The sequence below is a fragment of the Ips typographus genome, linkage group LG1 (genome assembly GCF_016097725.1).
Source record: "Ips typographus isolate SLU linkage group LG1, UJ_Ityp_2.0, whole genome shotgun sequence".
Taxonomy (NCBI): domain Eukaryota; kingdom Metazoa; phylum Arthropoda; class Insecta; order Coleoptera; family Curculionidae; genus Ips; species Ips typographus.
The window spans coordinates 6665508-6679018 of NC_138422.1; the positions used below are offsets into that span (position 1 = coordinate 6665508).

At 33.9% G+C, this 13511-nt stretch overlaps 1 protein-coding gene across 2 annotated transcripts in view; it reads left to right on the top strand.

Annotated features, from left to right (window-relative positions):
* The window catches only part of LOC145727948 (uncharacterized), an 89933-nt gene that overhangs the window by 35343 nt on the left and 41079 nt on the right, over positions 1-13511 (top strand). For both annotated transcript variants that reach the window (XM_081977815.1, XM_081977824.1), the window contains exon 2: positions 435-607. In XM_081977815.1, coding sequence (XP_081833941.1) covers positions 435-607 — 173 coding nt within the window. The remainder of the gene's footprint in view (positions 1-434; positions 608-13511) is intronic.

Consider the following 13511-nt stretch of genomic DNA (forward strand, 5'->3'; position numbering starts at 1 on the left):
TGGCTGGATAATTACATGTATGGAACAATAGTATAGTAATCTAAAAGGCATCGGCATGAGATACATTGCGGCTAGTTACAACACGGGAATGCAATTTTCGCCGAACCGGCAATGACTTGTGCGGGATGCACTTCTATACAAATTGCAGTTAATGCCGTAAATTCGGGACAGCAAGTTGCAGTTAGCGTTTTGTGCTCATAATTGAACTTATTTGGCAATGTTCCTGCTCTGTATATGGAACTATTGCCCATTTGTTTCTCTCAATTTGTGTTCGCATTTATCGCTTTAACTACCACCACGCTTGGAATTTTATTTCAAATCTCCGTGATATGGGTCAACGTATAAATTTTCTTTGAAACTGAACATTTCAAATCTAGACGTGCATCAACAACACTAAGAGTGCACTTTAAAAGGTCGTTGTTTTTTTGTTCTAGGATACTAAGGATTATTACTGCTACAACCATCTTAGCGACCACGTATTCGGTTTTTCCTTCCTGCAAGAAAAACGAGTTTCAATGTTTGAGTGGCAAGTGTGTGGGCATCCACAAGTTTTGCAACGGAATTCCGGATTGTGATGATGCAAGCGATGAAAAACCTGATTGTTCTCGTAAGTACATTTTTGATGGAAAGTTTTAAAATATTTTCAAGTTAAACTAAAACTTTTTTTTTATACTAGTAATCAAAAATCACACGGCTCTAGCACAAAAATTTACTTATTTTGGGTGGGCCCTCCAAAAGGCTGAAAGTATTTTATTTAAGCTTAAAGATGAAAAGTTCCTTGATTTGAAGGAAATACCAAGAGAATTTAAGGAATTTTAGGAGAATTCAAGAGAATGATGAAAAAATGCATATTAAAAGAAACGTTTCAAGCACTGAAATTTGGATTATTTGGAGATTATAGAGGGTGAGTCAGGGTTAAATGGCCAAACTTATACCATGCCTAGAGAATTGGATTTTAAGCAGAAAGTTGTGTCCGAAAATGCGTTGTTACAGAGATACAGGGTGATAAAATTTAAATTTTTTTAAAGATTTTATTACATAACTTTATTCATTCTTGAAATAGCAAAATTTATTTTTCTACATACACTACTCTTTATCGGATCGGATCTTCGCAATTACAAATGAAAATTTACAGGGTGATACTTTTTTTCAGAGGTCAATACCAATTTTATCTTTCCAAACTCTCTAGACATGGTATAGGTTTGGCCGTTTAACCCTGACTCACCCTGTATAATAAAGTAGAAGTGTCTCTTGGAGGTACCATACTATATGTAGTCTTACAGCTCCGCGGAGCCAAATTTGATAGTCCTGACGTTAAGAAACACTTTTATACTTGCCCACCACTGACCTAAAACTATAAAATTAGAAATATTTGCTAATTTGAAGTGAGTAATTATACTGGAAGCTGTGTTTAAGTTCCACGGACCAAAATTTGACAGTTGACACGTTAAGAAACATTTTAATACGTTGATTGTGTCACGTGACAACTGTCACAACTGTCAAAACTCACTCACCAATAACCTGAAAGTATAAAATGCCAAATACATGTGTTTCTTTAAGGGATTGCATTGTAAGTCGTGTTTACAGTACCATTGAGCCAAATTTGACAGTTGGCACGTTAAGAAACATTTTAATACGTTGAATGTGTCACGTGACAACTGTCACAACTGTCAAAACTCACTCGTCAGTAACCTGAAAGTATAAAATACCAAATACATGTGTTTCTTTAAGGGATTGCACTGTAAGTTGTGTTTACAGTTCCATTAAGCCAAATTTGACAGTTGGCACATTAAGGAACACTTTATTTCATTGATTGCGTCACGTGACAGCTGTCATAACCGTCAAAATTCACTCACCACTAACTTGAAAGTTTAACATGCCAAATAGATTTCTTTGAGGAATTGAACTTTAAGTTGTGTTCACAGCTCCATGGAGCCCAATTTGTCAGTTGTAATGTAAGGAACACTTTGACACTTACCTTACTTAACGTCAGAACTATCAAATTTAGCTCCATAGGAGTATAAATACGATATGCAGTGTTCTTACTTTATCCAAGCTGTAGAACTATTTTGAATCAGTAGTTAGTTAGTATTTCGCGTTACAGCCATGTCAAGTGACGTAAAAAAACAATATCAAAGTGCCTGTTTATGGCACAACTGCTAAATTTAATTCCATAGAGCCGTAAATAAAACTTGCAATGCGTTATATCAAAGAAATGCAACTAATCTGCGTATTCCAGTTGTATGTTAGCACTGACTGAGTTTTGACAGTTGGCAGCTGTGAGGTGACGTAAGAAACATATCAAAGTGTCACTGAGCCTCACCCAGATGTCAATTTTGGAGCTTTTTTGAGGTGTGAATACAAGGTACAACTGTTTTGCATTTGAGAGTTTCATCTCACTGCTGAATAAGTTTTAGTAGTTATAACAAGACTGTAAGCCACGCTGGGCGGCATTGTCAAATGAGTTTTGACAGCTGTCATGTGACTGATTGACAACTATAAGTCATTGAACGTCATAGCTACTGAAGTTCGACAAAGTGATCCACGTTTTTTTAACCACACGAATTAGAAGTTTCTTAAGCTTTTCGACGTTGCCAAAATGACTGTGGAAACGTTAATTTGAAAGCAATTTTCATGCTTTTCCGTGGAAAAGGTATGAACTGAAACGTGGATACTGACTTTTTTTGGTTTGTAAAGGTTTAACGCCAAAATCACTCGTTGAAAATTCCATTGGCTGAATTGTTGCAAAGTCATACTTTTGATTTTATATTTGGAATCTACATGAAATTTAAAGCAAAACTATTTATATCAACTATTTAGTTATGCTGTTAGATTAAATGTATCGATAGACAAGTTACTTTCGTTCAAAAGCCTTGCATGCACTTTTACTTCAGAATAACTTTAATATTTTTATTCCAAAGAGAATTTCTATAGAAACCGTAAAATCTCTGAAAATGTTTATAGAAATAATTATCCTAAGTACAAATTTATCCGGAGGTGAAAGTGCTTTTAAAATGCTTCAGATTTCATGTTTTGATTGTGAGAAAAAGCAAGCATAACTAACAAATAAGAAGTAGCGTAAGAAAATATTCTTGGTAAATTACTGAGAATTTAACGAAGAAGAAATATTAAAAATTCTGAGAATATTTGTAAAAGAAAACCATTTTTTGTAAATTCTTCGTAAAAAAAATTATTTTTGGCCATCTCTAGGACCCCAGTTTTTATATATTACTTTCTGTTACTGTCAATTCTAGCACAAGTGCTTCTTTATAAGTTTGAAAAAGTTTGGTTATAAAATACGTATTTTTAAGAACTGGATTTTGATTGTATAGAGAGTCTAGGGATGCCATCGAATTAAACAGTTTCCAAGTTAAACAGAGTAAACAACGCAACAAAGTATATTTGCTAGAAGGGGGTGAAGTTGGGGTGAACTTGAATAACAATAGATAACAATGACGTCAAGAAACTGTTAAACTAGATATGGTTATACTTCTGAAATAGTTTGTACTTCATTTTGTTTTAGTTAAGCAAAGCATAATGTGTCAGCTAACGTGTATAGAGAAAATAATATACAGGGTGTTCCACTTCAAGTTCAATCAACTGAATTTACAAAACTCATTTCAGTTTGTATAGGGTGGTTCATGGTAAATTGAAAACTTCCAAATAAATAAATCTCAACTGACAGTAAACAAAGTAAACCCTTTTTTGGCAGGACATACGTTAACACAGCTTGAGTGTAATAATTTTAACTATGAAGTTATCTATAAAACTTTACTACAGTTATAGTATATTCTGCAGGAATATTTATTACCTGTCTTACATGTAAAAAGCAGCTGAATACTTAAATTCAAACTCTCCCCAAATCGTATAAATCAGTTTTTACGCTAAACTTAACTTTTAAACTAATATTTTCAAAGATTCCTATCTTTTACAGATATTTTTCAACTGTGAGAAGTTATAAAATACGGTAATGACAACATTCTGCCGACTATTACTCACCTATAGAACTGCATCTCAAAATGAATAAAAGAAGAAAGAAAATGGTATTTTTCATCAGGGCTTATATGCCCTTTTCAACGTAACGTTTCCGCACGGTTTTTTCAGTTCTGTTGACGTACAAAAGATGAAGAGCATCCCTCACATAAAGCGATTTTGAAACTTTTATTAAGTGGGTACTTACAGTAAAGCTCATTTTTCTATGCAGCTTGCTTCTTGCATTTTTGCAGTTTAAACACTGCCGTGCCTTGATTGGTTATTGGAAAATTGAAAAAGGAACGTAAGAAAATTAAAAATACATAGCGTGTCGAATTCCGGGCAAAGTTTAAAGGGGATATAAAACTTTTGCTGGGAGTTCTAGCTAGAGAGTTACAGCTATAAGAAAGTTTTATATGGGTCGCCAAAGTACTGCTCGTTATATGCGTATCAATATTTACGTGTGTAGTTTATTTGTTTTTCTCGTATCGGTGAAATTTTATCGGGAAGTTTGGTAGAAGGTTTATTGTGCAATAATCAAAGCAAACAAAGTTTGAGGTTTTTGTTTAACTTCAATTTTATACGTGTGCCAGGTATGATTTCAAAAGAGACTTAAACTGTAAAGAAAAAATACAAATTTGATTTTATTTTAGGCTTTGGTGTTTCTTGTCAATTTTGCTTGTTTTCATATTAAAATTTTGTAATTCTGAATTAAGGGCACTTTAGATCATTTTGATAACTGAGGCATCCACAGTGAAGAAAGTAATTTTTGAGAACAAGGGAAAATACATGGGATAATTTTTTTTTAAATTTTTGTAATCATTTGTGTTAGGTTAAGTTATGTTTTTAAAAAAATCAAAAGCAAACGTCAGTCTTAGAGCAAAACATTTTTTGTATTCACTTTTCATATTACTTTTTTTTCATTCACTCTGGTACTATTTTTCTCTAATTATTTTACATGCATTTTTCCCAACCAAGTTACTTTTCCCTTCTACTAAGTTAGTACAAAGTACGATTCATGTTGTACAAATTTGTAATTGAACAGAATTCGATTTAAAGACATCATAGTTAATGATTTCCTCAATGTTAATGGTGTGAAATGTATGTAAATAAGAATAATAACTGTGGGCAAACCAGTATTAAACCGTGTAATCAATAGTCAGATACAACAAACCTAATTTTTATCGATAGAAGACGGGCGAAATCCAATTGCTTGGAAATACGATATTTACCGCAGGCAGGTAATACATCATTTTCTTTGGGCGAAATATTTCAACCAGCCTGGAGGGGGGGACGAAACCACCCTTAATCTTTCTTTTTCCACTCGGCGTTGTTTGTTCTTTGCTTCGCCATATTTTATATCGGTCGAGACAGCTGCCCAGATACTAGTGCGAACTAAACAATTATTTATTGGCGAATATTCGTTTAATTTCCTTTTCTCCTTCGATAATTTCCGCCGACTGCTCAGAAGGAAAATAATAATCTCCTTCTTAAAGCAGAACGTTCTTAATGATCTAGACAGAGATTAGAGGGGAAGTCTCCCTGTAATCGAAACAATTCCTCGTTATGGTTTTATTATGCATAAAATAGTGATTTTTTTGGTAAGTTATAGAATATTAAAATTCTATTAAAGTTAGTGTTAGAGTATTTTCTGCTGTTTTTTAGTTTTTTTTTTAGTCACACATTAGCTGATCGAAATCGAATACACAGTTGGCCTCCTATCCAACAAAAACTGTCGAATAGTAAATTCAGTTTGTGTTTTGGGATATTAAATAATGATTATTAAATCGTTAGTTTCCCATTAACTGAACTAAATAAATTATTGTATGTAATAATAAAGTAACGATGTTTCGACTGTTGGCATAGTGTGTTGAAATTCATTAACCACAATGTGATCAAATAGAAAAACATTTTATTAATGTTAAATGTTATGTTTATAGTATAAAGCCATTTATGGTTTAACGCTTTTTAAATATTGTATTTTTAATTGCTTCCTATATTACGACACCGTTTGTTATCGTTATTTACCTAACAAGTGCAGAAAGTGGTACTTTCTCGCACGCGATTGCAATTAGTTGGGCAAGCAGTTTAAGGCCGGGATACATTTTTCCTACAAGTATTACTTTTCATCATTAAATTAAACGAAAATGTATAGTAAAATTGTGCTAAAATCTCTGAATGATGAGAAAGTCTCGGTTTGCAAAGATAATTAAAAGTGTATTCTTAATTAAGAAAACAAATACACAGTTATTATTTTTTGGTTTTAATCAATGTTTTTCCCCACACTCAAATAAGTGCGAAAAAGTGCACTTTACTACACTAGACTAAGAAAAATAACAAGATTTTTCACTACCGCATACAGCAAAAAATAAATACAAGTTTTTTGATTGTTGGAATCATTCCTTTTCAAACTAGCGGTACTTCAGTGTGGAAACAGTTATTTACATTACTAGTGTGGTATGAGCATTTTTATAGTCACAAGTGGGAAGTTTTGTCATTGTAATGTGTTGATCACACGAGATCATTAATTTGCCATACCACACTGGTAATGTACAATATTTTATCTAAAATCTACACAGAAATTAATAATTTTTTAACTCTAACTTTGAGTTACGTAATGAGAGAGTTTACAGCCACTCGTGCGATAATGAATGTTTTATAGTTCTCTTTGGGTGCTTTACCGCACTAGTGTGATAGAATCGCTCTTTAAGTAACTCAAAATGAGCTATGTAATAATTCATTATATTGCTAGAAGTAGATAAAATAGGTTATCCGCACTGAAGTTCCTATTTTATTTTTCAAAAGACTTGAATCTGTTTGCAAAGATGACTAAAAGTGTATTTTTAGTTAAGAAATCAAATATACAGTTATTATTATTTGATTAGAATGTATATTAAAAAAAAATAAAATAAAGGCGGCAAAGTACTCTCTTCCATACTCATACAAGTGCGGAAAAGTGCACTTTACCACACCCGATCAGGAAATAATTATTTATGGGACAAGTGTGTTGTGAAGCAAATAAGTCACGATAGAAAAAGATTGACTTATTTGCCATAACACAAGCGTATTATGTATGATTTTATCCAGCAAGTGGAAAAAATCGTTTTTTAATGAGATATCAATTAATAAACTTTCTGATCAAATCAAATTGCATCTCAGTAACCCAGTCAAAATTATTTGGCAGTGACTTTTTTACAAAGTTGCTTATTTGTTTGTTTGTTTGTTCGCAAATGTTTAAATACATTTTGACACTTGTCAGTTTTCCGTGCAGAAAAAGAAAGCTTTTTTAGAAAAAAAAAGACGTATAGAAAATGGAAGAAAGCGATGAAAATTACGTTCCTGAGGATATCCGATACGGAAGCGGAAGAAGCATCCAAGACTCAAAATGATTGAGTCTTGGATGAATTTACGGAAGATAAAAGGTATCGATGAAAAGGTTCTATTGGCTTATTTTTACGTCATTATCATCGTCAATATGAACCAAATACTTGATGCTTCGCTCGACTATTCACATTTATAAAAAAATCAACATTTCAAAATATGACAACAATATGGCTTTTTAGTTGTAATCGCTCATTTTCTGTTACCGGAAGTAGGTACAAACATGATGAATTTAAATGGAACCTTTTACAGGTATTACCGTTTTGGTTTTGTCCAAAACACAACATCATTTATTAAAATCTCCTAGCAAAACACTTTCCTTCAAGTTTACATAAATATGAGGATTTAAAGAATTTTAAATTTGATGTATCTTTTTGTCTTTTTGTTAAATAAATGCCATTGATTTTAATAGATTTCCACTCATGTTCACTTCTTATTTATATATTTGTTGTTGGATGTTTTGGATTACTGACCATGTATCATAATCGTCCATTACAGTTACACAAAATGGTCCAATAAATATATTGTAAACCTATGGGATTATCTCCACTCTCTATTTGGTATTCGTTATTCAATTTTGTACTGTCGGCGAAAACGAGGAGAATTGCAAATAGGAATGTTTGTTTCAATATTTTCATAGACGCACATGAGGCATATTTGTTGCTCATCTCTAACAGCAAACTTTGCATTTTTTTTTGTATTTAACTTTGCATGAATCATTTACGTAGCGTTCCAAATGGGACATCCTCATATTTTTTTTATGTTACACCTAAACATTATGAATAAATAATACCTTGGAAACGGTGTAGGTTATAGTGTTCATAACAACCTGAGCCGAAACACCCCGCGGACCTATGTACATTTAGTTATTAAAATAGTCACTTAAACTGAACATGTAAGAAAAATAACTAAATAAAACGCATAATTAAACGAAAGACATTAAATTATCAATGGAACCAAAATCGGTGTAATGCGGTAAAAATACTTACTACTACGCACTAGAGCGAAAAAGTGCTACTTTATCCATGAAAAATCGTAGGAAAAAAATAAACCGTTGAAATAAACAAAATTGTCAACCTACCCTGTCATTCGCTGTCTCATTTGTTAGATTTTGATTATTAATAATCTTCTCTCATTTGTTAGAAAGTACTGCAGTGTTTTGCGCTGTTGCCTTTTAATACGCTTTTTTATTGGCCTATTGCTTGTGACGTCGAACAGAAAATATGACGTTTTTAAGCTTGTAACTCAGTTTTTGAGATAATTTCATTATTAACAATTTAATTTTTGCGATATATGAACAATATACCTGGGGCCTAATCCTTGAAAGCAGAAAACGGAATTCTCAAGAGAATTGTTGATAGAATGTGACAGAAGAAGCTGACAATGGCGAGTTCCTGTCACATTCTACCGGTCTTTCTCTTGATTATTCCTTTCCCTCCTTTCAAGAATACGCACCCAGGTGTCCAGGAGAACCCTGGACACCAGGAGTCTGTGGCTACTGATAAAGTATCTATATCACGATTTCTTTTTATTTTCTTTGCATTATGTGGATAGTAACTCAAAATTATTACTAAATAACTACTAAATAAACTTGTTTTCAATGTTTTTTTTTATCTAAAGCGTTTTTCCATTAAATTAACCGTATAGGAGCAAAAAAATAAAAACTGATTTTCCATGTTAATCTCCTATGTCCAGGTTCTCCTGGATAGGCTGTATTTTACATTTTAGCACTTTAAATTAAAATTCCCGTCACATGAAAAATGCCCATTGAAGAGAAAATATCGGTATTTCCTAAAATAGGACAAAACGGTAGGGTAATCTGGAGAGTAATAGCATACAACGTTATGGATAATACATTCCTCTATGAGCTTTTATTACCATTCTAGTAGCATGTCTTCAAGGTATTCTTGATTCAAAAGGAAGAAACGTTCTATTCTTTTTCTTTCTAATTTTTGAAACTAGTAATAGCAGTCAAGAGCCACTTAATTGATTATTGTTTTTATGATTTAGAAACTTCTATTATGTGCTTGAGTAGAATTTAGAGAGTACGCATGAAAATTCAGCAATAGAGACTTTTGATAAATGTGATTCTACTTGCTATACTAGTTTATCTTTTACTTATTGCTGAGTTTTTAACATATTGCTATTTATATTTTTTACCTACCATATTCTTGATTTTTTCGGATATACTATATCTTCTTGTTTTTTTTTTGGGGGTATGCTTTGTGCCCTTCTTTTATTATTATTATTAAATTTTGCATTATTATTTTAATCGATAAAATATTCTATCGAGGAATCATATTTTGATGCTAATTCCAAACGATCTGTCTACATAAAACAAAAATGGGTTTGTTTTTCTTTATTTTTATAACCGCAATTCTTTCAGTACTTTATTGGTATTTACTGTTGACCGGGTTACAATTGGACACTTTAAATCTTCCACAAAAAAGTCACAAACGTTCGTTCGGAGAAGTAAACAGGCACCCACTCACGTAAAAGTTACCCATAAAATGCCGTGAATATACGAATATTACGTGAAGCGGTTAAACTTAAAATATTTCTACTCTTTGCCACTTCAATAAATCCCCGGTTTAGCTCCCCCAAATCTATGGTTACCCTTCCAGCTATAACCGGTCCAGACATAAATTTCCCTTCGTAAATGCGACTTCCCATTTCGAAACGGCACGGCCACGTTCGAACAAGTGGAAATTAACATCTACCCTGCAAGTTTTTAAAAAAACGCTGAAAAACCGCTCGTAAATCAGTAGTACCTTTTCGAGTGTTATTTGATTATCAAGAGATGTCGTAACTTTTTAAATTTATGCTCGTCATGAATGCCGCCGACAAGTTTTCCATTTTTCTAGAGATGTTCGGTGTTTAAGCGGCAACGAGATCGGCTCAGAGTGCTTTTCGCATAATGAGTGTTTTACAAGAGTTTCTATCTTTTAATAGGGCCGTAAAATTCTCAACAATTTGTTTTCCCTTCCAGAAAATTGTTGTCGAAGCCATTTGTAATACAACATTTAGAATGAAGTGTTTCAGCCCCCCTTTTTTGCAAATTCAAGAGGTTTAACGTATACAATACACTAACATAAGTATGTGGATTATCAAACTTAAGTAAAGTGACGAATAGACATAAAGTGTCTAAAATGCAATTCATATATCGGTAATACCCGAATTTATAACCTTTATTTAATATACAGGGTGTGTCAAACGAAAGACATCAATCGATATAAAGAAAAACCACGACAAATAGAAAGTTCGATAGATATACCATTTGCAATACAACTAAAATGTTTCTAATTACACACCCACTGTTTAAGTCACCCACTGAAAATTTATCATTTGGAACATAAATTGTAACATTCTGGGAACGTGATCAGCTTCTTCTTTTATTTTGTGCTAATTGTGTAATTTTGATGTTATTCTAAAAAAATTTAGATTTTTCCATTTGTAAATGGCTGTAGCGCCATCAAAATTAGCAGAAAAACGTAAATACGCTAGAAGGCATAACCTTTTCCTGGTCTATTGCAAAGTTTGAAATGTGTCATTTTTACTATTTTACATATAAAATTTTTACCTGTTAAAGCTAAAAATAATACCGGGTGTAAATATATAAAGTACCTACTATTTGAACCAGCTAAAACCTATTAGCCTTACGTCTTTCCTGTTGAAAACCTTGGAAAAGCTGGTGGGCAGACATTTGAGGGGCAGTGTCTTTTCGGTGAATTCAAGTAGTTCAATCAACAGGACTAGCAGCAGTAGGCATCTTCCTAGACATCGAAGATGACAAAAGCTCTGCTCATACTAAGGATTGTGACGTCCGAGATGCAGGATGAGGTTGTTAGGTTATGGCCTGCGAGCACAGATTGCCCGCAGGGGACCGTTTTCGAGAGCTCCCTTGTTGTGGTGCCTCCTATTGGCCCGGCCCCACTCTAGTGCAAGAAGGAAGACCCCAAGTCAAATCCCCACAAAACAGTCAATACCATTCACCAGCAGGAGGAATTTCTTCGACCACTTGTCTTATGTGGTAAAGCAATACTATTTGCGACACAGTATTTGGCTCTTGACAGAACTTTCAGCTGGAATCAGCACTTGGAAAGTCTAGTCAGTAAAGCAAAGGTTTCTCAATGGAGATGCAGAAGTATCTGTTGGAAACCTTGGATTGTTGTTGGTTGTCCCCCCGCAGAAGCTGTAGCTTTACATACTATCGTCACACCGATGCTGACCTACGGTGCGTTTAGTCTGGTACAACAAAAGTTTTAAGAGCACCGCAGCTAATAAACGGTCTTCAATACAAAGACAGGCCTGTTTAAGTATCACGAGGGCGATCAAAATGACGCCAACCTCCGCGTTAGAGTGCATCCTCAGATGGCCTTTTCGTCAGCTTCTCCTGAAGAGAAGCTTCAGAGCGAAATCTGGTCTAGGATGATGACCTACCTACTTCATCCGGGCAAAAATGGATACAAATCTTGGCAGACAGCGAGACGGCTATACAGACACTTTTGTCGTGTCGGTACCTGTCAAAGATCGTTTGGAGCTTTCATTAAGCACGGAACACTCTTGGAGAAAGAAACCAACAGTGTTACCCTAATGGGCTTATGAACTTGCTAATCAAGAGTCAGAGGAGGCTTTCACGGGCCAATAACCGGTGGTCGGTCTTCTTCACAGTGAAGCAAAGATAATTATGTCTGAGTGGTGTAACGAAGTTTCGTTCGTGTCTGACTCCGGCTCATGTCTGAGTCCGAGTCCATTCCAAGAAATGTATGAAGGGCTCGTCCAAGACTAGGACAGATAATAGCAACTCAGCAGACAACACTTAAACACTGTGATAACTAAAAGTCGACATGCAGCGGATTGGCATGGCAAATGATGTCGAATGCCGCTGGTGCATGGACTGGATCCCGGTTTCTCGCTTTTGGAGTGGAGGCACTCCAAACAAAATCTCGCCCAGAAAGGTTATATGGTTCCTGGAAGAGCTGAATATTCTGAGCTGAGTTATGATCAAAGAGAACATTATGTGTGAGCCCCAATAGACCGACGGTCGGAGTGGAGGGCAACAATTGTCCACTCACTTACATAAAAACGACCTAACAATTTACTATACAGCCTGTCCAGGATAACCCTGGCCATTAGAGAAAAACATGGGAAATCGGGTTTTTATTTTTGCGACTAGATTCGACATTTATTCGACGTCCTGAAATATGATCACACCCCAATTCCTTTTACAATTGTCAGTATAGTAGTGTTTTTCTTCTAGATATTACGAACTTCATAAGCGCGCTGTAAATAAATCTAATTCTACACTCCTTTGACATTTCATGCTTGGGAAAATAAGCTCACTGTAAGAGAACAATTCTATTTAATTATATCAAAGAATTACAATATACTTTCTAGAAAAACGGATTCTTTTAATGAATGAAAACATTTTAGACGAAGAAAAAAGTGCTCTTATTATTGTTTGCTGTGCTTTTCTTTTGCTAATTGTAATAACCCAGTTTCGTTTTAGTTAGTTTGAAGTTTTTGATCATCAAGCTTAGTATATTTCTTAATAACTGAAAGTTGTTATTAGTAAAAAAACAAAAAGTAATAAAAAAGGTAATAAGTTTAAAGTAATATCTTACGAAGTTTATCAAAATGTCTCGATTTGCAGTAGAAACAGTAAACTACTTATTTCGAAAAATACAAAAAAATTCCGAGAGTCCATTTAAAAACAGTTTAACAAATTTCTTGTCAAAAAGAGTTACGAGCTTAAAAGGGCAACTGTGGAAGATCGCTGTATAATTTTGAAAGATATGAGGAAACAGAATGACTCTCAATTCAAAGAAATTGTGGTGAAAACTATTTGAAATGTTACTGTTAAGTTCGTTTAAAATATGCACCACAGAGAGTTATTGACACTTTTTGTGACATAAGGTTTAGAAATGCTAGAGATGCAAAGTATCCTCGTAGATTGCAAAGTGATACAACACGTTGACAAATGAAATTATTTTATTAAATTCAAGATTTAGTTAAAACGATACAAGTTTACTGTAAAAATACTTCCGATAAGCTTCAGCAGAAATCTTTTATTTTGATTTCATACGAATTTTACTTTGAGAAGGTAATAATAGAGCAGTCTGACTGAATTTTGTTAAAGATGAAAAACTGATCGATGA